The 25,743-nt window shown below is 36.9% G+C and overlaps 1 protein-coding gene across 2 annotated transcripts in view; it reads left to right on the top strand.

Annotated features, from left to right (window-relative positions):
- The window catches only part of DDX10 (DEAD-box helicase 10), a 289,111-nt gene that overhangs the window by 34,478 nt on the left and 228,890 nt on the right, over positions 1-25,743 (top strand). For both annotated transcript variants that reach the window (XM_019714905.2, XM_019714904.2), the window contains exons 7-9: positions 1,296-1,422; positions 5,024-5,186; positions 7,637-7,721. In XM_019714905.2, the coding sequence (XP_019570464.2) occupies positions 1,296-1,422; positions 5,024-5,186; positions 7,637-7,721 (375 nt within the window). The remainder of the gene's footprint in view (positions 1-1,295; positions 1,423-5,023; positions 5,187-7,636; positions 7,722-25,743) is intronic.

The following is a 25,743-nucleotide window of genomic DNA, read 5'->3' as shown; positions in this document are numbered from 1 at the left end:
GTGACCAATTTTTAGTTTTTGGTATGTCGGTCTCTCTTAAAAAATATAAGCAGACACACAGGGATGCCTGTGTGCATGAATATATGTGTGAGTATGTATGTGAATCTGTGTGTGTGTCTGTGTATTTAGTTTTGTATAGCCCAACCTTGATAAATAGTACCAAATGCTCTTTGCTTTCACTTGACGATATATCCTAGAGATCACCCTAGAGCAATATATGGATTCTTCATTCCTTTCTTACAGCTGTGTGATACTTAATTGTGTGGTTATATAGTAGTTCATTCCACAAGTTCCCTACTGATGGACATGTGGGTTGATTTTCATTCTTATGAGTATTTTTTTGGAACAGTATCCAAAAAGTAGGCTCATTAAAGAGTAAATGTATGTGTATGTCTCTCCAGCATTTTATTATAAATTTCAAACATGTAGCATAATTGAAAGAATGTTACAGTGAGCATCTTATGCATACTACCTAGATGCTGAAGGTATGCTAAAGGATGCTAAAGGTAGTAGCATCCATTAACTATCTATTTATCCAATCTAACTATACATCAACCCATTTTATTTTGATGCATTTCAAAGTAAATTGCAGACATCTGTACATTTCCCCTAGATACTTCAGTGCACATATCACTAACTAGAATTCAGTTATATAGAGAGAGTTTTCTACCTTGATGTAATTTTTACATACAATGAAATGAATAAATTATGAGTGTGTTTGCTGAGTTTTGATAAGTGTGTGTATCTATGTAACCCAAGCTTCTATAAGACATGGAAGATTACCATCAGCTCAGCAAGTTCCCTCATGTCCCTTCAGTTGATTCTTGACTCTACCCTTTCATAGGCCACCACTGTTTGTGTGAGCATTTTTGATATATAACCTATAAAGGATTTTGGATATATTTTAGTCACGTGTTGAATTCAATTACTCAAGGACAATAGAGAAGGAACAATAGGAAAAACAGTTTAAGATTTTCTCTTCCTAAGTCTCCCTCAAACTCTTTCTCATCTTAATAAATGGCTGAATTCTTAATTGTTGTCTGTCTTCATCTCATATTAGCCTATTGATAACTCATTAGCTCTACTACATCTCACCACCCGTCATGCTACACTTTGAACCATGCTTAACTTTGTGTTACTCCTGATTGTGTGTGTGTGTGTGTGTGTGTGTGTGTGTGTGTGTGTGTATGAGAAATTTGAGAGGCATGCAGCTGTTAACATCTTTTTTTTCTGGTCTGGATTTCAAAGTTACCAACATGGCATATTTTTAATGTTTTTCCTCCTATTTCCACAAGCACCCCTGCCACTTTGGAACAGAACTATATAGTTTGTGAACTGCAGCAAAAAATAAGTGTGCTATATTCCTTTTTGAGAAGCCACCTGAAGAAGAAAAGTATTGTATTTTTCTCCAGTTGTAAACAGGTACTGAATGTTTATTTTTCTTAAGTTATTCGTGTTGGATCATCCCTTTTAAAATATCAAATTTCAGTTAGACAAATAGCCATTTCTTTTCCAGTAAATACAGTGCTAGATGTGGTGAGGGATCTATAGATAGAGAATCCTGTGTCTTTGTTTTAAAGGAACCTGTGGATAAAACTATATGCTCCATAAGGGAAAAAATTGTTTTTACTTCAATATTGTTTAACACCTAGCACAATACTTGCTAGAACTTAATAGCCCTAAAATACTGGTAGAATGAACAATGGAATGACTAGACTAACCAGAGGCCTTTATAATCTGGCACTCACTTACCCTCCATGAATACTGAACTGCATATGCCATTTATTTTCATGCCTCCTTATCTTTGGTCATGCCAATCTTTGGAATGCCCTCCCTGCATCTCTTCACCCCAATTCTGTGTAAATATTTACTGTCCTTTAAGACTAAACTCAGTTGTTAATGCCTGCAAGTCCTTTTTGGTCACTCCCAATTCCCTTGTTACAATCAACTCCCTCCTCTATCCTTCAGGGATGTTTATATCTTTATTTAGTTAATAAACATTTCATCGACACTAGCCTTGTGCTATGAATAAGGGATTCAGTGATATATAAGAGAAGGGACCATGATTGATTTTTGTCACTTTTTCACATTCCCTGATGACATAGTTGTTGGCATATATAGTAGGTTGTTCCTAGATTTATAACTTTTGGACTAGCTTAATGTGATAAATATGAGGGTAAGTTTCCCTCCAGCTTATGGGGAAGGTAAATAGTGGTCTGTTTATTGTTGGGAGAAAGTACAGAACCCTCATGTCCCTTTACAGGTAAAGAATGACTTCAGATTTTTATTTTAGGACCTATTTTAGATTTTTAGAACTTTCCATCTCCTAAAGAAGGGCTGTTTTTGGTATCTGTATACAAGAAAATCAGTTTAAGAGTTTATGTTGAAAGTTTCCACTCCATAATACTCCGCTTTCCCTCTTGTCACAGTGGACAGTGTCCTTGCTTGTGTCTACAATGGGCTCTTTTACGTCTGCTCCACATCTTGTCCGCCCTCCTGCCAAGGCCTTTGTTCTGTAAATATCTTCTCTCCTGTGTTTTCTTGTCTCCCTATCATTCTTGAATATTGCCCATATTAAGAATAAAAAGCAAATATCAAGTCCCTTTACAGTCACTGCCTCTTTTTTTCCTGCTCGTCTTCACAGCAAACTCTTTTAATGATTTATCTCTATTAGCTGCATCACTGCCTCATCTTGTCTTCTCTCTGTTGCCCTCCACCGTATCAGCCCTTATTAAGAGCTACAGCTTGCCAGAGTCAGTGGGCACTCATTAATCCTTATCTTATTTGACCTCTCAGGAGCATATTAATTCAGTTGACCATTCCCTCCTTCTTGAAAGACTTTTTTAGACTTCTGTGTCTCCACACTTGCTGACATGTTTTTTCTTCTTTGCCTTCTGACTGTTGTTTACTTTGCTTGCTGGTTCTCCTTTGCCTGCCCACTACACTTTCGAGTGCCTCAAACCTCTGCACTCTGCATTTTTTCCATGTATACACTTTCTAGGTAACCTCTTCAGTTCTATAGCTTTAAATGCCATCTATATTCTGGCAGCTGCCAAATCCACATCTCAAGCCCTGACCTCTTTCCTGAGCCCCAGACTTGTGTATCTACTTGATTGCCAGGTATTTCCAATTGAGTGTCTAGAGGGCATCTCAAATTTAACATAGGAAAAACAATTCAAGATTTTCTCTTCCTAAGATCTGCACCCTCAAACTCTTCCTTAGCTCAATAAATGGCTGAATTCTTAATTGTTGTCTGTCTTCATCCCATATTCAGCCTATTGATAACTCATTAGCTCTACTACATCTCATGACCCCTCATGCTACACTTGACTCTGAACCATGCTTAACTTTCTCTTACTCCTGATTGGTCTCTCCATTCCTTTACTTTCTTTCCTGTAGTTATTCCACATTATAGCGAGAATGCTCTTTGGAAAGTGGAAACTGGAATATGTCACTGCCTTTCTGAAAACCCTCCAATAACTTTCTGTAAATTTAGACTTAAAGTTAAATTTGTTCCTTAGAACCTGCATGGCTTTATTCTACATACGTCGTTCCCCTTGCCAGTTTTTTCAAGAGCAGGAATTCAAGGTCAGTCTTGATTTAAGAGATGCAGATTGTGGAGAGTTTTCATGGACCCAATTTATACTTCCTCAATTTCTGTGTGTACTTTTCTGAGATTGGTTTGCCTGACAGTGCACCTGTGGTTGGCTGGTTCTCCTTTCCTATCTCCCCTTTTCATGCTAGTCCTTTTAAAAACTTAACAAAAGAAAGTCACATATCTGTCTATCCTTAATCTTATTGGTGCATTGTCTCAGGATTAGAGAACCTTTCTGGCAACAAAATTTGAAAGGAGACTTAATGGAGTTATTAGCTGATAGATTATTTTTTGAATTATTATTTTATAGGGGTTCAAAGAATTAAGATTCCTTTAGTCCATTTCCTGTATTTTTGTGGAGAAATTTTCTTAATACCTATGTTAGAAAGAGAAAATAGGAATAAAATGATGCTGTGCTCTGCCTCATTATAGCAATCAGTAGTAGCATTTATAAATACGTAAACTAAAGATGAATAAAACTAAAATAACAGTTGTCTCTGTTTAGCCCCATATATTAGGAGATGTAATAAAATCCACTATTCTATAACTTCCAACATTTTACAATAAAGTTATTTTTTATGTCTAACAGTTTTTTTTTAATCAAATTATAGTATTTCTTCTTTTGGTCAGTTCTATACTAATAACAATTGTAGTAACAGTTCAGTCCGAGAAGAAAATTTTTAATGCTGCGTTATGGCCCAGGAAATTTAAAAGTGTTAAAACTGATACACATAATTTTGTTGTAGAAAATCATGAATTTTGATAAAGTAATCAAAAGACTTTTAAGCATAAAACTGTGAAGATAAAATTCTGTGGGGTCAGGAAATGAGTTCAAGGAGGAAAATAAATGATATAAAATTTCTGTCTGTTAAAGAGGAGTTTCTTCGTATGTTGTTTTTAATTTTTTTAAAAAGACAATCATTTTAGAGCAATTTAGGTTTGCAGCAAAATTGAGGAGCCCTCTCTCACACAGTGCATATTTTGACATTTTTAGATTTTAAAAATAAATGTTTTGTTTTGAGATGTTTGAATTATTTGATGGTGAATTGCTATTCTAAATAGCAAATTACTCTATTTTGAATTTGTTGGATACATTTATAAGAAGCTTTAAGTATTTATTTTAAAATATCAATATTTATAATAGACCAGAAATTACATTCTTTGCAGCCAGTTAAATTTGGAAAATGTCAGATTATTAACTTAAAAATACAAGGGGAGCACATTTTTGTTTTCAAAATTCTTTTTGGAAATAATGTGAGCAAAAAATGCTTTAACACCGTACTCTAGACTACATTTTCCTTTCTCTGCCCGATATATCTTTAATTGGTGAAGCTTGTTCTCCTTCATATATTTATGCTGTTCATCTTGTAAGCTTACTTCGCTGTTCCTATCCAGAAGTACTAAACTCATCTTTCTGGTAATGCCTAGGTTCAGTATCTGTACCGAGTGTTCTGTCGGCTACGTCCTGGGATTTCTATCCTTGCCCTGCATGGTCGACAGCAGCAGATGAGAAGAATGGAAGTCTATAATGAATTTGTCCACAAGAGAGCTGCAGTACTCTTTGCTACTGATATTGCAGCAAGGGGGCTGGGTAAGAAAATTTATGAGAAAATATTCTGTGATCATGGGAAATAGAATTTTCTTATAAATGGGTGGATTTTGGGAATTCAAGTAGTTTGACTCAAATAAGTGGGCCTTCTTTTCTTGTAAGAGAGAAGTAAATTGATAACTGAGGTGGTTAACATTATAGTTACTTCAGTAAAAATTTGTGTAATATTTTCATCTTTTGTGCTCTTTTTGTTTCATACTAATAATTACATCACAGAATCCTGAGGAGCCTATAAAATCAAAGGAGGATTAAAGGTTTAAAGATATGAAAAAAAGTCCTGTTTCTTTGAAAATTGGAAACTTGATAAATATTGCAACTTATTTAACAAGAAAAATTGGTGAAGTCCGTCTTTTCACCAAACATTCTAGTTTTTATTTTAAAATCTTATTTAATGTGATTTTAAATTTTCAAAAAGCCACTGTGATAATATACAACTGGGGGTTGAATGAGGTATGGAAGTAATTATAAGAAAATTAGAGATAAGAATAAACGAGACAAAAGTAATAATTTGAATTCTTCAGTTTCTTTTACTATGCTAATTATTATGGCAAATTTTAAACATACATAAAGAGAATAAGTGTGTAATGTACCCTCATATACTACCCAACTTCAGGAACTATTCTTTTTCATGATTCCCTTTTCCTCCTGTTTCTTTGTCCCTCTGGGAATGTTTTAAAGCATATCTAAAGACATCATATCAGTTCATTCTCATGTAACTGGAGGCAGTAGCCAAGTATGCATGTTGTTAAAGCTCTCTAGGCTATACTGTTACAGTAGGATTTTTGGTAAAATCAACATTTTTTATTTACATTGTTTTGACTATGTAATTGTTTGCTGAGGGAAGTAGTGTACTAAGAGTATCTCCTTTCTTATGCTATCTTTTGTGTTTTTCTTTGAATTAATAATTAAAATTTGCTTAGTTTTGTGTTTCCCAGTTTTAATTTTTCTCAGATGCTCCATCAGTTGTCACATGCTTAGTTGTCTAACAGTTCAAACACTGTATGTTTCTTTTCCTCTTGAGACCTGCTCTTCTGGGAGTCTTCTGTCTCCAGCTCTAGTCTAGACTGGTTGCTCCATAAGCCTGATGCACATTTGTCATCCTGGGACTTCTCTTTCCAGATCTAGCTTTCCTTTCCCTTCCCCTTCGCCCCTCCCCCCCTTTCTTTTACTCCCCTCCCCCCTTTATATGTTTTATTTCATGCATTTAAAAATATTCTGAGAAACGCTTTCTAGGCTTTAGCTAAGGCACAAAAATGTTAAGAACCTCTGTTCTGGTTTATTTAAAAAAAATTATGTGAATGCATTTTTGGTTGTTTAAAAGTTTACATAAATAATATACATACTGGTTGATGACTTGCTTTTGAAGTCTTTTCATATTGATGTGTAAAAACCCAGTGTATTTTGAGAGTATATCATATTTTTAATTTACTTATCAATTGCTGGAATAACGGACATTTACATCTCAGTCTTTTTATTCCAAAAATGTGCAGCAAGTATTCTGAAGTTCTGTTCTTATGTCCAATAATTTCTTTAGAACATATCAGTATCTTTTTTAAACTTTATTTGATTCTTAATTTTTTCTCAATTATTTTATTTTTTAATAAATAGCACTTGCATATGGGTAAAGATGAGTTATAAGACAAAGCAGTCCCTATTCTACCCCTCTTCACTCTCTAGAAGCAGCTACTTAAATCGGCTATTTCTTCTTTTGGTATTTAATTTTGTATTTCTAAGTAATAATCTTATACTGCCGTTTCTTAATTTATCAAGTTTAGTAGTAATTATCCACAGATTTCCTTTTGTTACCTCTCTATCCTGCTACTCCCACTTATTTTTTATTAAGTGCTCAGCCCTTTTCTTTATTATAGAAAGCGATCGGAAATCCTCACAGCAAAATTCATAAATGACTAAGGGTAGTTCTCTTAAGTAGTTGAGAACAGGATCTCTGGGAATGAATGGAAACTTCTGTAGCCAGAAATATATATGGAGTAATTATTGCCAGGAAATTTGGAGAGCAACTTAATTAATTCGAATGGAGATGGGACTAGCAGGAAAAGTAAGCCTTCATTTAAATTTAGAAACCAGTTTTATAGTTCACTAGGAGCCCATGAGAAGTGGTTCTTTTAGGTTATTAAATATCAGAGTATTTCATTATTTGTGTGACACAAAGCGACTGTTTTGTCTCTCCTGTGTCAGATATGAAATAATCTTCATATTCAAGCACTGTCATTAATTTTCATTCACTTTGTCAAAGAAATGTTTATTATTTTTTGTTTCATGCAGTTAATTTTATTTTTAATAGAGTTCACAGAAAATACCTATCAGTTTTTCTGTGATACTGAAAGTCCTGGCAAGCAATATTGTAAAATAAAAATAGGGCAGCCAGGCAGATTTTGAAACTGATTTCTTAATTTGACATTCCTTCTGTGCAGATTTCCCGGCTGTGAATTGGGTTCTTCAATTTGATTGTCCAGAGGATGCCAACACATACATTCACAGAGCAGGTAGAACTGCCAGGTAGGTGTGCTGGCCCATTTCTTTGCTTTTGGTGCTTTCTTAACAACAACAACAACTCCCCCAAAAACCATGCTTCTTGAACTGCAGACAAAGAATGGAGGAATTCAGGTAAGTGGGTACTGGTTTGGCATTGTGGTGTAGGTTGATAGCAGCTGGTCGGCTATCGTAAGTCATTATGGCCAACACTTGATGATTACTGCTGAGAAAAATCCATGAAAACCTTATTTTAGTTTTTTTTGTTCTGTCTTCCCTTACTAAACTTTTTACCAGAACTGCTCACTAAACATCATCTCACTGAATCCTGATCACCTCTCACTGAAGTATAGGACTTACTCAGTCTCCATTTTCAGATGAGGAAACTGAGCAGTTAAACAATTTGTTCAAAGACCCGTAGAGCCAGGGTTTGAATCTAGGCAGTCTGACAACTCTAGTCTAGATGTGTACTCTTACTTTCTGTGGTCTAGGCTCTAAGAGGCAATGTGGGTTTGAGTCATAGATTTCTCTCTCTTCCTTTATTTTCTAGTTTGGAAATGAGAGGCATTGCTGGAGGCTACTCCCAAATGCTCCCTTTTCTTTATATGTCCTCACTAAAAGAGCACCTCCTCCCCCCACCCAATATATGCTAACAAGCGGTGGGGAAACTATCCGGAAAGGAATATAGCAAAGTCCTGATCATTTGGGAGTAAAGGTATCTGAATAATGTAAAGGATAACACTGTGTCATTCCTGTTGAGGTTGCAGTGAAGTTGGAACATGTATGCTGCTATTAGAATTCCAAGTGGTTAGTTTAGCATCTTTCTGGATAGTATTTTGTGATACTTACCAACAGTTCTTAGAGTTCTTCCTTTTGCCTCAGTAACTGTTCCATGTCTAGAAATTGATCTTAAGAAGGTAGATAGAAAAAGTTGCAGGTTAAGAATTGGAAACAGCCTAAATAATAATCACAATGGGATTATGATTAATTATGATTAGCCAGAGATGGGCTATTTCTTTGGATTTCCATTTTGTTTCATTTTCTCATCAAAACTGGATGGATGTCAAAGTATGGATGTCAGAGAGCCATTGATGCTTAATGATGGAAGAGACATTAACTGGGCCAACAGCTACTTCAGATTTTTAGGCCACCAACTTTTGTTTAATGATTTCCCAGGGACAGCAAGATCTTTAGACCCAAGATTTAAATCCTTATCCAAGCAAAGACTCATCTCCAGTATCTTCAGTAGGTTTGCTCTCCATTTGTCCTTTATCTTGTTCAGCAAATGGCCCAAGTGTCCTCTATTCTTTGCTTATCTATGAAGTCCTTTTGACGTTTAGTTCTTTTAAATTTCTGTGTTCACAGTTGTCAGGTGGCTTTAAAGAAAATATTTTTGTGTTTGGCGAATTTGTTGTTTCAACTGAAGTGGTTTTTCATGTCCTTCTACAGCCTATGAAGTAGAACTCTTTCTTCCTACTTGTTTTCTAATTTTCACAAAATGTTTGAATGTTTAAACATTTTTCAGTTGATTCAATTTTACCCCATGGGCCGTTAAACATGGCTATAATTAAAATGTACTTACTTTAATTAAATGCTTTTCTTTTGATCAGCATGAAGGAAGAGAATAGAATAGTACAATAGTGAAAGATAAAACTTTAAAAATAGGATTTATGTACTAGAAGTTCCAAAAGTAAGTCTTTATTGCATTTATATAATTTGAACAGGAGTAGAGTTAGAACTGGGTTCTATGTATGTCTGTGCATTCAGAAAAACTTGCCTATAGAATGGTAACATTTTGATTTTTAGTGGGATCTAAGTAAATGAGACCTACCGTAGGTAGAATAGCAGCCTTATTTTCCATTTTATGAGAAGGTGCATGGTACATTGGTGGGCTTTGATGTGTTTCATAGATGTTCAGATTATCTTTCGTGTATGAGCTATTCAGTAGTTTTTAATAGTGTTTGCTGAAATGATTGTATGTTGTTTAATTCTCCTCAGTAAATGTGTAGTATATATGAACTTATACATGTACCCATGCACGCACTTCCATTTTGTGGTCCTGTAAGGCCTCTAGGCAGATCGGGCTGGATCTGGTCTCTCATTAGCATATTGGACCAGGGGCATACAGGCTTTTAGTTGTGCCACTGGTGTTGACATGCATAGGGCAAACTGATTCCTTTATAGAATACATTTAGCAGTATTTAAAACTTTTTCTTCCTGTGTGAAGATTATTGGACATCCCAGTGCTTCAGGAAAAAGTTCATGAAGGGGAAATATTTCAGGGTTCTTGGTTCCTGGAGAAGTTGTTAAAATGTTATGTGGTTGAACGTGCCATGGTGCACATGAAATTGGTCTTAAGGGCTGTGGAGATGAGGGGACGTAGAACCACGTCATGATCGTTTTAAGAGAGAAAATACTCAGTTTCTAATGTGGTCATTAATTTTTAAAGTACAAGCCTGTTTGACACTATTTTAGATGTGCAGTCTGTGGAAAGTTTTAGGATATGTAATGCTTGTTTTTTCTTCAACAGTTTCATAAAAAATGACTAAATTGCAGTTTAAAAGTTGCCATTAATGGGTTTAGAGATAGAGTTTCGTGGGCTATGAGCCTGGAAATCGAATTGAATAAAGACTAAATTAAAATTTGAAACTAATTAAAATCCTTTGCATATGCTGTGATCAAAGCCAGATTGCCACATAGTGTTTGCTTTGGGAATTGAACTATATGAATACACAGAAATGAATTCAGTGCTTTGTGGCAAGATAGCTGAGGTTTGGGGAATCTGGTGTTTTGATTGTTTTCTTTTCCATCTTTTAGCTAAGTGAAAATAAGGGGAGATTTGGGTACTTATTTCCTTGAAGTACTTATTCTATTTTAATTTATTCACCTGTCTAAAATTCTTTTGATCTTTAGCAACTGAGAAAAATTCCGTTTTCCTTAATCATCCACAGCTTTTCTAACAGAATGATCTCCTTTAGAGATAAGTGAGGTAAGGGATCCAAACCTAGTTTATAAAGCTATGTCCTGTGATAATTCTCCCATTTAAAAGTGATTGTCTTTAGGGCTTGCAGTTTTTGGTACACACAATATCAAGCTCTTTCACTTATAAAAATGCCCACTTGAAAATAAATATTTGGGAATGGAAAGGAGATGTACATCAGATATTCCTAATTTTTTAAATGCTTTTATTTGGAGAGTGGGGGTTTGTGGGTAGAAGGTGTGACTTTTTTTTTTTTTTTAATTTATTGGGGTGACAATTGTTAGTAAAATTACATAGATTTCAGGCGAAACAGAAACTCATAGACACAGACAATAGTTTAGTGGTTACCAGAGGGTAAGGGGGTGGGGGGTGGGAGAAGAGGGTCAGGGGGATCAAATATATGGTGATGGAAGGAGAACTGACTCTGGGTGGTGAACACACAATGGGATTTATAGATGATGTAATACAGAAAGGTGTGACTTTATATAACTGTTTATAAACAATTGGGAGTTGATATATAAAATATGGGAGTGTCTGCATGTATAAAATATAACTTGTCTGTCTTTCAGAGTAGTGGTAAAATCTAGCAATATTCCAGCTTAGTCTTAGTTACCTGGCTATATTTTGTGGATTTCAGATTTTGTTTGGGATTGATTGAGGTAGCAAAATGTAACTCCACTAGGGGACAGCAGAGGACAATTCTTTGCTTGCATGCTCACTGGCAGCAGTTTAGATACAATAGCAAATATGAAGATGGAAAGTAGTTGAAATTTCTAATGTGATAACTTGTCAAGAGTTCATGGTTGGTTTGTGGAAAATACTGGTACTTTATGGAATAAGTAATGAAGATAACTTTTTAAATGTCGTTAATTGGTTTGTAAATTGAAATAATAAAAGTGAAAAGATAATTTCCATGAGCACTGATTTACTGACATTTATGATGTGTATCTTAGGTTAAACATAGGAACAATTTTTGCTAATGAAAATTCTTACTTTCCTCATTCCTTTAGCTTAGATTTACGGAGATTCTATCTTTGGTCCACTCTTGTATAGAGGCTGCTGTTTCCTCACATGGTCTTCTGCCTTTGTGTGTTGGTATCTAGAATTTAAAGCTTTAAAAAAAGGGCAAAATCAATCCTTTATTTTGCATCTAGAAGCATTGAGGAGCAGGGGTAGAGTATGACCAGTCTAGCTATCGAGTTAGGTGGGCAAGGGGGGTGATGTTACTTAGGAGTGTCTTATTTCCCAAGCACTAACCCGTGCTCTCCTGCTGTCTTTTCTCACCATAACAGGCAGAGTGATCATTTTAAAACGTAAGTTAGATGATGTCACTCCTTTGATGACTTCCCATTTCACTCAGAGTAAAAGCCAATGATTCACTGGGCTGATAGTATTCAACCCTCCTCCAACCCTATTTCCTATTATTCTCTACTTGTTTCCTATGCTCCATAGTGGTCTTGCTGTTTCTCCTCCATGCCAGGCATGTTTTTGTTTCAGGGCCCTTATATTTTCTTTCTTTTGGAGTGCTTTTGCCTTAAGTATCCACATGACTGTCTTACCCTGCTCCAACCACTCCTCTTTACCTTGCTCTTATTTTCTTTTTATCATAGCACTTAACACCTTTTAATATACTAGAGCATTTACTTATTATGTTTATTATTTGTTTGTCTTTGTCTTTACTAGAGTGTCAGCTTCATAAGGCAAGGGAGTTTATCTACTTAATTGCTGTACCCTGAGGCTTAGAACAGAGCCTGGCACCAAATAGACACTTGAGATAACACAATTAGTGTCTCAAATCAGACTCATGAATTAGAGATCTTACCTAATATACTGATTAGCTATTTCAGTGTAACAAATTATCCCAAACTTAGTGGTTTAAATCAAGAACTATATATTATCTCACAGTTTCTGTGGGTCAGGAATCCAGGTGTGTCTCATCTGGGTCTTCTGGCTATTGGCTAATGTGTTCTTAATCTGTTAAAACTTAGTTTAATCTTTGTATGTGTGTGCTGCAGTCAAGGTGTCATATAGCACTTTAGGTTTCAATGGGGGTTGGGGGACTGGGGCCTGGGGTGAGGTGAGGGGTTGATCCTTTTCCAAGCTCACTCACATGCTTGTTGCCAGAATTAATTTCCTCACTGGCTCTTGGTCAGATGTGCCTCTCAGTTCCTCTCTACATGGTCGTCCTCTTCATAGGGCTTCTCACAACATGGCAGCTGGCCTCATCAGAAAGAACTAATGAGCGGGGACGGAGGAGGGGGAGGGAGAGTAAGATGGAAGCCACAATGTCTTTTATGACCTAGACTGGGAAGTCACTGCAAATAGCACAATTCACTGTATGTGTGGAGGACTGCAAGGCTGTGAATACCAGGAGGGATAGAGTATTGAGAGCCATTTTAGAAGATGCCTGCCACACTTAATATCAAACTTCAGTAATATCAAAGAGAAAGGTAATCGCGAGGTATACAAGGTCTGACAATTAAGTTCGTGAACTCATCCTAGAAAAAGTGCTACGTACCTCATTGCTGAATATCACTATGGTCACCTTTGAAGTACTCCCCTTGGGAAGCTGTGCACCCATGCCAGCACCTAGTCCACCCTTCAAAGCAATTGCGGACCTCCTTTCCTGGAATGGCCATGAGAGCTGTCATCGTATTACCCTTGATGTCCTGAATGTCATCAAAATGTCTCCCTTTCAATATTTCCTTTATCTTTAGGTAAAGAAAGAAGTCATTGGGGGCCAGATCAGATGCGTAGGGAGGGTGTTCCAATAATTTGTTTACTGGTTAAAAACTTCCTCACAGACAGTGCTGTGTGAGTTGGTGCATTGTGATGCAAGAGCCAAGAATTGTTGGTGAAAAGTTCAGGTCATTTTCATCTATCTTTTTCACGCAGCCTTTTCAGCACTTCCAAATAGTAAACTTGGTGTTTGTCCAGTTAGTACAAATTCATAATGAATAATCCCTCTGATATAAAAAAGAAGGTTAGCAACATTGTTCCCACAAAGTTGCCAACTTAATTGTCTGACCTCCAATGTGAGGAAGGAAGAGGCATGGGACTTTCAGTATGGCTCCACAGGTCCATTCTTGTACAGCAGGATGTGCTCTGGCCTCAGCCTCTAAGCGATATGCGTGGCTTATCACTATAGGAAGGGGCTGTTGGTATACTCAGTTACAAGGCTGACTGCAGAAACCTACCCCTTGAATCCATGGACTGTAAACAACCTGCTCTATTCTATTAATAGCATCTCACAGATGAAGACTCACATGCTAGCAAATTTACCATGTTTGTTCCCCAGGAGGCCTGTCAGCCTGTCACTAGTATGTTTACGAGGAGATTTGACTGTATGGCTTTTAAAAAATTTTTTAAGCCTGGGAGATTTCTTCTTTCTCCTGCATTCACACAGGGAATGACTAGACAGTAGCTTAGCCGCTTCCTAACACTGAATAAAAATCTGAGTGAATAAGTGAATGAACTCATTTACTCTTTATAATAGCCTTATGGAAAGAGGTCTTCTTTGGGAAATCTTTCTCAGAGATTGCGAGGTAAAATGTGTCCAAGCTCACTTAGGAAGTACCAGGGTTGGGATTTATATTTGCGTCTTTGACTCTGCAACTCATATTCTTGCCAGTGTGTCCCAAATAGCTGTTTTTATTTAATGAAGTTTAGTGGCTGCTCCCGCCGTGCAGGGCTTCTAGAATACAAGAAAGCCAGGTACTTGGAGCAAGAAGGTAATTAACTTTAGTTTGCTGCCATTTGTGGTCATGCACTAAAATATATTATTTTTCCCTTCTCTATTTGGACTATGAGGGACACATACCCAATAGTTGATCAAACACTATCCTTAAAAATCATAGTTAGGTTTGGATTTGGCTCTGTCATCTGATGGTTGTGTACCCTTACATCAGGTCTTAACCCCTTAAGCCTCAGTTTCTCCTGTAAAATGGGGTTAATCATTGCTAACTCAGTTTCCTGAAAGTATAATTTTAGGTGGTATCAATACTGCTTTTATATGGATTTTCTTTTTGTTCTAAATCTATCAAAACATCGTCTTTAAAAAAAATTTTGGGGGACAGTTGATAGAGGTTAATGATTTCTACCCTTGCCCTGTGAACTCATAAATCCTTATTCTTTATCAGTTCGCTGGAAGCTTTCCATGCAGTGCATGTTAGCTGGCTTGGTTTCTTTCTAGTTACTTTGTAGTGAACTTCATTTGTCAAACTATTGAACCTATTGTGGTGTACTTGTTCATGTTTCCAAGATTTTAGATTGCAGGTGATTTTATTTTTCCCAGAGTATTTCCCCATCTTTTTCTTTTTTAAATCTAGTGTAGAGAGTCTAGATACTCTGCGTCAGAGATACCCTTTCTCCTGTAATAAGCTTTCCTTTGTACCACGTTGTGCAGGAGGAGCAGAACAGCTGGACTCTGATTCCTATGGCTGTCTGTCTGCATCTGTGGCCGACTGCACTGTTCTCCCACGGTGGCAGGAATGGGACTGGTTGCCACAGGTGAGGCTGAGGCATAGGGAGAACAGGAGGAGCTATAGGGACAGGAAGAGGGAAGGGCTGTGGAATAGCAGCATGTGACCAGCAGTTGTCTCCATTTCTCTACCTCTTGATCATGTTTGTATTGTGAACAATGATTAGTACAGGTCGCAGGTATAGAATTTTAGGTCCTGAAGGGATCTAGAGCATTTCATTCAAATTGTATAACTTATAAATATAAAAATGTGATATGTATAATGATAAAGTGACTCATTATGTAAAATTATCAAGCTAATGAATAGTACAACTGGGACTTGAAATAAGTTCTTTTGACTCCAAATTCAGTGTTTTATCTACTATGCAACTTCTAGTGGTTTGTTTCCATTTGTTCACTCTCCAGATATTTGGTGACCAGCTTTTAGGTATAAATAATGTATATGTTAGATATGAAAGATGCATTCATACATGTCCTGAAAGGTAATGGTCAAGATAAAGAAATATCTACCAATACACTAATATTGGTAGTACTGGGGTGTGTATTAACGAAGTAAGGGTGATGTAAAGTATGTAGATTTTTTAAAGCATATAAAGTTTTTTACTTGTTTTTGTTAAGTAACTTGTGTTTCATTATAAAAGTAGTGCTCATTCACTATACTAATTCCAGACAATGGCAAAACAATTAAATGCCCAAATCCCATCACCTAAAATTTTTTTCCTGTATGTCTGTGTATGTAAAAAAAAGTACAAAAATGGAATTATTCTAAATATTTTTTTTTTATGACCCGATTTGTAACCTGGATAACCAGGCTGGGAGACCTGAGGGTGGCTTGGCAATTGTGAACAGTACCAGATCGTGCTACAGTAATAGAGTATGAATGAGCAAAGTTTAAGGGATGCTAAAAGACTTAACTAGAATTGGAATTGTGCCTGGGAATCTGAATTGGAGTAGTTGAAGATTAATAGTTCTTGGGTAGAAGACACGCTATTGGCAGAACGGCAAGGCTTTTTTTCCCTTCCTCTGGCCATAGTTTGTTTTTAGGTAATTTCAGTGGAATAATTACCACTGGGAACCAAAAGCCAAAGGTCTAGATCTCTTATTTTAGCTAGAAGTACTAGTGAGCTCTAGGATGTAGAGGTAAGTTTCCTGATAGCAGACAATTGTAATCCATTGAGGTCACTTCTTTGTGAAGGGAATCCTGGAATAGTTGAAGGAAGCAACGAATTGAAAGTTAAAAGTCTGATATGTAGTGGTCAGTATCCCTTCACCCCCAACTCCTTGGTCTTTGAGGAACGTTCTTTTATTTTTTTAAAAGATTTTTATTAAAATATAGCTAAGATACAATATTATATTGGTTTTAAGTATACCCCATAATTATTCATCATTTATATACCTAAAGAAGTGATCACCATTATAAGTCCAACAACTATCTAACATCGTTTCACGCTATCACAATATTATTGACTATATTCCCCATGCTGTACATTATATCCACATAACTTATTTGTTTTATACCTGGAAATTTGAACCTCTTTTTTTTTCCCTCCACCTTTAAAAAATTTTTTTCAGTTACAGTTCACGTTCAATATTTTATATTGCTTTCAGGTGTACAGCATAGTGATTAGACATTTACATAATTTATGAAGTGATCCCCCTGACTAATCTAGTACCTACCTGGCATTATATGTAGTTATTACCATATTACTGACTATATTCCCTATGCTTTACTTTACATTCTCATGACTTTCACATCTACTAATTTGTACTTCTTAATCCCTTCACCTTTTTCATGCCACCTCCTAACCCCCTCCCATATGGCAACCAACAAACTTGTTCCCTGCATCCATGAGTCTGTTTCTGTTTTTTTGTTTTGTTTACTTTGTTCTTTAGATTCCACATGTAAGTGAGATTATATGGTATTTGTCTTTCTCTGACTTATTTCACTTAGCGTAATACCTTCCAGGTCCACCCATTGGGTGGTGCAAGTGGTAAGATTTCATTCTTTTTTATGACAGAGTAATATTCTATTGTATATATGAACCACATCACATTTTTTTTTAACTTTTATTTATTTCAGTATGTTTTTCCAGGACCCATCAGCTCCAAGTCAAGTAGTTGTTTCAATCTAGTTGTGGAGGTTGCAGATTACAGTGGCCCATGTGGGGATCAAACCTGCAACCTTGTTTTTAAGAGCACCCTGTTCTAACCAACTAACCGGCTGTCCCCCCACATCACATCTTTATCCAGTCGTCTATTGATGGGCACTTAGGTTGCTTCCATATCTTGACCGTGGTAAATAACGCTGCAGTGAGCATAGGGGTGCATATATCTTTTTGAATTATTCTTTTGGATTTCATCAGATAAATACCTAGAAGTGGAATTGCTGGGTCATAAGGTAATTCTGTTTTTAATTTCTTTGAGGAACCTTTATACTGTTTTCCATAGTGGCTATATCAATTTGCAACACCACTGACAGTGCACGAGGGTTCCCTTTTCTCCACATCCTCACCAACACTTTTTTGTTGATTTAATGATGATGGCCATTCTGACAGGTGTGAGGTGCAGTCTCATTGTGATTTTCATTTGCATTTCTTTGCAAGTGATTCGTGCTATTGAGCATCTTTTCATAAATCTATTGGCTATGTGGTGTTTAGTTTTGTGAGTTCTTTATAAATTTTGGATATTAACTCCTTATTAGATATATCATTGGCAAATATCTTCTTCCATTCAGTAAGTTGTCTTTCTGTTTTGTCGATGGATTCCTTTGCTGTGCAAAAACTTTTTAGTTTGATGTAATCCCATTTGTTCTTTTTTCTTTTGTTTCTTTTGCCTGAGGCAACATACCAGAAAAAAATATTACTAAGAGCAACGTCAGAGAGTTGGTGCCTGTGTTTTCTTGTAGGAGATTCATGGTTTTGGGCCTTACATTTAAGTCCTTAATCTCTTTTGAGTTTATTCATGTAAATGGTGTAAGAAAGTGGTCTAGTTTCTTTTTTTTTTTGCATGTATCTGTCCAGTTTTCCCAATACCTTTAATTGAATAGACTGTGTTTATCCCATTCTATATTTTTGTCTCCTTTGTCATAGATTAATTGACCATTTGGCGTGGGTTTATTTTTGGGCTCTCTGTTTTGTTCCATTGATCTGTGTATCTGTTTTTATGCCAGTACCATGCTGTTTTGATTATTGTAGCCTTGTAGTGTAATTTGATAACAGGTGTGCTACCTCCAACTTTGTTTTTCTTTCTCAAGATTACTGTGGGTATTCAGGGTCTTTTATGGTTCCATATAAATTTTAGGACTGTTTGTTCTAGTTTTGTGAAAAATGTGATTGGGGTTTTGATAGAGATTGTGTTGAATCTGTACATTGCTTTGTGTAGCATTTTAACTATGTTAATTCTTCCTATCCATGAGCATGGTATATGCTTTCATTTATTTGTATCTTCTTCAATTTCTTTCTTCAGTGATTTATAATTTTATAAGTACACGTCTTGTACCTCTGGTTAAATTTATTCCTACGTATTTTATTTTTTTTGATGCAATTGGAAATGGGATTGTCTTCTTAATTTCTGTTTCTGATAGTTATTGGTATATAGAAAAGTAATTGATTTCTGAATATTAATTTTGTATCCTCTTACTTTACTGAATTCATTTATCAGTTCTAATAGTTTTTGGGTGGAATCTTTGGGGTTCTCTGTATACAGTATCATGTCTTCTGCAAATAATGACACTTTTCATTTCCAATTTGAATGCCTTTTCTTTCTTTCTTTTTTTTTCTTTTGTCTGATTGCTGTGACTAGGACTTCCAATAATGTGTTGAATAAAAGCAGTAAAAGTGGACATCCTTGTCTTGTTTCTGATCTTAAGAAAAATACTTTTAGGGCTGGCCTGGTGGCTCAGGCGGTTGGAGCTCCGTGCTCCTAACACCGAAGGCTGCCGGGTCAATTGCCACATGGGCCAGTGGGCTCTCAACCACAGGTTGCTGGTTCAACTCCTCGACTCCCACAAGGGATGGTGGGCTCTGCCCCCTGCAACTAAGATTGAACATGGCACCTTGAGCTAAGCTGCTGCTGAGCTTCCGGATGGCTCAGTCGGTAGAAGCACGTCTTCTCAACCACAAGGTTGCCGGTTAGACTCCCGCAAGGGATGGTGGGCTGTGCCCCCTACAACTAACAACGGCAACTGGACCTGGAGCTGAACTGTGTCCTCCACAACTACGATTGAAAGGATAACAGTTTGACTTGGAAAAAAGCCTGGAAGTACACACTGTTCCTCAATAAAGTCCTGTTCCCCTTCCCCAATTAAAAAAAAAAAATTCTTAAAAAAAATACATTTAGCTTTTTCACCATTGTGTATGATGTTAGCTGTGGGTTTGTCATATATGGCATTTATTATGTTGAGGTATGTCCTCTGTTTCTCCACTTTGCTGAGAGTTTTTATCATAAATGGATGCTGGATTTTGTCAAACGCTCTATCTGCATCTGTTGATGTGATCATATGATTTTTGTTTTTCCATTTTGCTTATGTGGTGTATCACATTGATTTGCAGATATTGAACACTCTTGCATCCCAGGAAAAAAATTTCACTTGAACATGGTGTATGAGCCTTATAATGTGTTCCTGAATTCAGTTTGCTGATATTTTGTTGAGGATTTTTGCAGCTATATTCATCAGGAATATTGGTGTATAATTTTCTTTTTTTGTAATATTTTTGTCTGGCTTTGGAATCAGGGTAATGGTGGCCTTGTAAAATGAGTCGGAGCCTTCCATCCTCTTGAATTTTTTAGAATAGCTTGGAGAGGATAGGTTTTAATTCTTCTTTAAATGTTTGGTAAAATTCACCTGTGAAGCAGTCTGGTCCAGGACTTTTGTTTGTGGGTAATTTTTTGATTACTGATTCAATTTTGGTGTAGTAATTGGTCTGTTTAGATTTTCTGTTTCTTCTGGATTCAGTCTTGGAAGATTGTATGTTTTTAGGAATTATTGCTTCCAGATTGTCCAATTGGTTGGCATATAATTGTTTGTAGTATTTTCTTATAGTCCACTGTATTTTGTGGTGTCCATTGTCACTTCTCCTCCTTCATTTCTGACTTTATTTGGTTCCTCTCTTTTTCTTGATGAGTCTGGTTAGAGGTTTATTAATTTTGTTTCTAAAGAACCAGCTCTTGGTTTCATTGATCTTTCATATTGTTTTTTTAAGACTGTTTTGTTCATTTCCGCTCTGATCTTTATTATTTCCTTCCTCTACTCACTTTGGTCTTTGTTTGCTTTTTTTCCCCCAGTTCTTTTAGGTTTTAGATTGTTTACTTGAGATTTTTCTTGTAAATCTGTATTGCTATGAATTTCCCTCTTAGGGCTGCTTTCACTGTGTCCTATAGATTTTGAGTCATTGTGTTTTTGTTTTCATTTGTCTCAAGGTACTTTTTTATTTCTTCCTTGATCTCATTGTTAACCCATTCGTTGTTTAGTAGCATGTTATTTGGCTTCCGTGTGTTTGTGTGTTTTTCAGGTTTTTTTTTTTCCTTTCTTTTTTTGTAATTGGTTTCTGGTCAGTGAAGAAACTTGGTAGGATTTCAGTCTTAAATTTATTGAGATTTGTATTATGGCCTAACATGTGGCCTGTCTTGGAAAATGTTACATCTGCACTTGAAAAGAATGTATATCCTGCTGCTTTGGGGTGAAATACTCTAATAATATCAATTAAATCCATCTGGTCTAGTGTGTCACTTAAGGCCTTTGTTTCCTTCTTGATTTTTTTTTGTCTGGAAGATCTATCCATTGAATATCAGTGGGATGTTAAAATCCTTTGTTATGACTGTATTACTGTCAATGTTTCCCTTTATTTCAGTTAATACTTGCTTTATGTATTTAGGTGCTCCTGTGTCGGGTGCAGAAATATTTACAAGGGTTATATCCTTCTGTTGGATTGATCTCTTTATCTGTATGAAATGTCCTTCTTTGTCTCTTATTATAGCCTTTGTTTTAAAGTCTGTTTTGTCTGGTATAAGTATTGCTACTCCAGCTTGTTTTTGTTTTATTTCCATTTGCATGACATATGTTTTACCATCCCTTTACTTTAAGTCTGTCTGGGTCTTTTTATCTGAAGTGGGTCTCCTGTAGACAACATGTGTATGGGTCTTGTTTTCTTACCCGTTTAGCTACTCTGTGTTTTTTGATTGGAGCATTTAATCCATTTACATTTGAAGCAATTATTGATAGGTACATAGTTATTGCCATTATATTATTCACACTTATGTTCTCCCCTCCCCCTTCTCCTTAAAGAAGTGTTTTTAACAGTTTTTGTAATACTGGTTTGGTAATCATGAATTACTTTAGCTTTTTCTTACCTGGGAAGCTCATTATTCCTCCTTCAATTTTAAATTATAGTCTTCCTGGGTAGAGTAGTCTTTGTTGTAGTTTCTTACTTTTCATCACTTTAAATGTTTCATGACAATCCCTTCTGGCCTGCAAAGTTTCTGTTGTGGGGTTACAGTCAACATGGTGCAGTAGGGAAATGCTGTGCTTACCTTCTGTCATGACCACATCAAAATTACAACTAAACTACAAAACGACCATCATTGATAATCACCTAAAATCTTGTTCAAGCAAAGCCCTGTAACTAAGGGACTTGTAGAAGAAACCACCTTGAGACTGGTAGGAAGGGCAGAGATAAGAATGGGCTAGTCCCACACCTACATATGACCATTAAAAATTGGGAGGACTGTCTCAGTTGTGGAGGTCTCACCCAGAGGACTGAGACCTTCCAGCCCCATCCCAGCCCAGGGCTCCAATGCCAGGGAGAGAAGTCCCCATGATTTCTGGTTGTAAAAACCAGTGAACATTGTGACTGAAGGAGATGGAGGTGGCTAAAGTCCCAGCTGTTCCTCTTAAAGGGACTACACAAGCACTTACTCACTGACAGAATCACTGGCTTAGACCTGGGGCAGCAGCTGGAAAGGCAGCAGGGACATATGGTGGAGAACTGAGTTGTTTGGCTTAGGACGGGGGCTGCAGTGGCAGCTTTCTTCGAGATGGAGGAGGTCTCAGAGGCCATTGTTTCTTTGTTGAGCCCTCCCTCTTCTCAGCATGCAGGCACAGGTGGCCATCAGATCTTGAGTTTCCATCAAGCTGGCTAAAGTCTCATTCGCATGGTCTGGTAATTCTAGACACTGCCCTGCCCAACTTTCTGGCACATCAAAGCTGCTTCCCGTGGATTTTTTTGTACAAACTGCTTGCCTTAGCTCATGCTGTAGATTTTCTTAGGGTTTCTCAAAGGTTCACAGAACCCAGACAAGCTGCATCTGGCTTGAGCATGTCCTCTACCTCTGGCTGAGCAGCCCTAAGTCTGGCACTAACAGCAGTTGTCTTTGCACTTGGCCTCTCGAGATACTTCTAAGCATGGCATGAGCCGCAGCCATCTGCAGATTTCTTTGTGGTTCCTGCTGGGTGGCCCGGGCTGTGGCAAAACTTGACCTTTAGTGGATCCCCTCCAAGGTGTCCCTGGGGCTGGCATCTCCAATGGCCAGCTTTGAAACAAGCTGGAGAATCGCCCAGCTGCCTTCAAGAACGACACATACGGGTGGGTTGAGCAGGCACCAGAGCCTTGCTGCGGCAGATTCTGTTCTGTTGGGTCATCCCCTGCACCAGAACTCCCATTGTAGTCTCAGCTAGACCTCACAACCAGTGAACCCAAGGGTCAATCCCTCCTATTGATGTGCAAATAGCAACAAAGGCTCAACTACAAAAGGAGAGCACACACAACCCACCCAAGCAACACATCTGGAGTGTGTGGCTCAAGTGACCAGAAAGACTGCGCCACTGAGCCCCACAGCACACCTACTACGTAAGTCCACTCTGCTAAGGCCGGAAGACATAGCCGCCCTACCTAGTACATAGAAACAAACACAGGGAGGCAGCCAAAATGGGGAGACAAGAAACATGTCCCAAATAAAAGAACAGAACAAAGCTTCAGGAAAAAAACTAAACAAAATGGACACAAGCAATCTACCAGACACAGAGTTCCAAACACTGGTTATAAGGATGCTCAATGATCTCAGGAAGAACTTCAACAAAGATAGGAAACATAAAAACAGAGATAGGAAAACAGGAAAAAGAACCAGTCAGAAATAAAGAATACGATAACAGAAATGAATATATTACAGGAAATCAGCAATAGATTAGATGAAGTAGAGAATCGAACCAGTGATGGAGAAAATAAGGTAGTAGAAAACACCCAGCCAGAACAGCAAAAAGGAAAAAAGAATCCAAAACATTGAAGACAGTTTAAGGGGCCTCCCAGACAACATCAAGCGTACCAATGTTCGGATCACAGGGATACCAGAAGGATAAGAGAGAAAGCAAGGAATTGAAAACCTGTTTGAAGAAATAGTGACATACAACTTCCCTAACCTGATGAATGAAACAGATATACAAGCACAGAGTCCTAAACAAGATGAACCCAAAGAGGCAAACATCAAGATACATCATAATTAAAATGCCAAAGGTTAAAGACAGAAAATCTTAAAAGCAACAAGAGAAAAGCAGTTATCTGCAAAGGAGCCCCCATAAGACTGTTAGCTGATTTCTGAACAGAAATTTTGCAGGCCAGAAAGGATTGGCAAGAAATATTCAAAGTGATGAAAAGCAAGGACCTACAACTAAGATTACCTGGAAAATCTATCATTTAGAATCGAAGAACAGATAAAGGGCTTCCCAGACAAGAAAAAACCTAAAGGAGTTCATCACCACCAAATCAGTATAACAAGGAATCTTAGAAGGACCTCTTTAAAATGAAAAAAATAAAATAACTAATATAAATAATGAAATGGCAATAACTACATAACCTATGAACAATTAGTTTAAATGTAAATGGATTAAATGCTTCAATCAAAAGATAGGGGCCTGAATGGATAAGAAAACAAGACCCTTACGTATGTTGCCTAGAAGAGACTCACTTCATATTGAAAGACACACAAAGACTGAAAGTAAAGGGATGGAAAAAGGTATTTCATGAAAATGTCAACAAACAAATGAATGCTGGTGTAGCAATACTTATACCAGACAAAATAGACTTTCACAAGAAACAAATGAGGACCTATTAATCCCACTTCTGGGTATTTATCCAAAATACCCAGAATGCTACTTCATTCTGGGAGTGTGCTCATCCATATGTTCATTGCAGCATTTTTTACATAAGCCGAGATAAGAAGGCAATCTGAGTGTCACTGAATAGATGAATGGATAAAGAAGAGGTGGTACATACATAAAATGAAATATTAACTCAGCCGTAAAAAAGAAGGAAATCTTGCCATTTGCAACAGCATGGATGGATCTAGAGGGTATAATAAGTCAGACAGTGACGTGTCATATGACTTCACTTATAAGAGGAATCTAAAGAACAAAATAAACAAGCGAAACAGAAACAAACTCATAGATACAGAGAGCATTTTGATGGTTGCCTGACTGGAGAGGAGTTGGGGGTGGGTGAAAAGGGGAAGGGATTAAGAAGTACAAATTCGTTGTTACACAGTAGTCATGGAAATATACGGACTAGCATAAGGAATATAGATAATAACATTGTAATAACTAGGTATAGTGTTATATGGGTACTATTAGATTGGTGCAAAAGTAATTGTGGTTTTTGCAATTTTTAACCTTTTAAACCACAGTTACTTTTGCACCAACCTAATAGATTTATCAGGGTGATAGATTGGAGGGGGGGTTGGGTGATGGGTGAAAAAGATGAAGAGATTAAATACAAATTGGTAGTTACAGAATAGTCATGGGGATGTGAAGTATAGGGAACATAATGTAGTAATAACTATGTATTACTAGTCAGCGGGACCACTTCCTAAATTATATAAATGTCTAACCAGTATGCTATACACTTGAAATTAATATAAAATAATATTGGATGTTAACTTTCATTGAAAAATTTAAAAAGGCAGGGAAAAGAGTAATAATATTGTGATAGCGTGGTACAGTGTCAGATAGTTGCTGGTCTTACCATGGTGATCACTTATTTAGCATAGGGAATATAATCAGTAATGTGGTAATAACCCTATGGTGCTAGGTGGGTACTGTTGAATAACTATGATGTACACCTGAAACTAATATATTGTATGCCAGCTATACTGGAATAAAAATCTTAAAAAATCTGTTGAGAGATCGCTGACAGTCTTATGGTAGCTCTCTTGTAGGTAACTAACTGCTTTTCTCTTGGTGCTTTTAAGATTCTCTGTTTGTCGTTCACCGTTGGCATTTTAATGGTGATGTGTCTTGGTGTTTGCCTGGATTCTTCTTGTTTGGGACTCTCCGCTTCCTGGACTTGTATGTCTATTTCCTTCACCAGGTTAGGGAAGTTTTCAGTCATTATTTCTTCAAATAGGTTCTCAATCCCTTGCTTCATCTCTTCTCCTTCTGGTAGTCTCTATGATGTGAATGTTGTTATGCTTTAATGTTGTCCCACAGGTCCCTTAAACTATCTTCATTGTTTTTTGTTCTTTTTTCTTCTTGTTCTGATTGGGTATTTTATGCTACCTTGTCTTCTAAATCATTGATTCGTTCCTTTGCTTCATCTAATCTGTTG

This window comes from Rhinolophus sinicus, linkage group LG06 (assembly GCF_036562045.2).
Source record: "Rhinolophus sinicus isolate RSC01 linkage group LG06, ASM3656204v1, whole genome shotgun sequence".
In the NCBI taxonomy this organism is placed as follows: domain Eukaryota; kingdom Metazoa; phylum Chordata; class Mammalia; order Chiroptera; family Rhinolophidae; genus Rhinolophus; species Rhinolophus sinicus.
The sequence above is the reverse complement of the archived record's forward strand: the minus strand, read 5'-3'. Positions and strand labels throughout refer to the sequence as shown.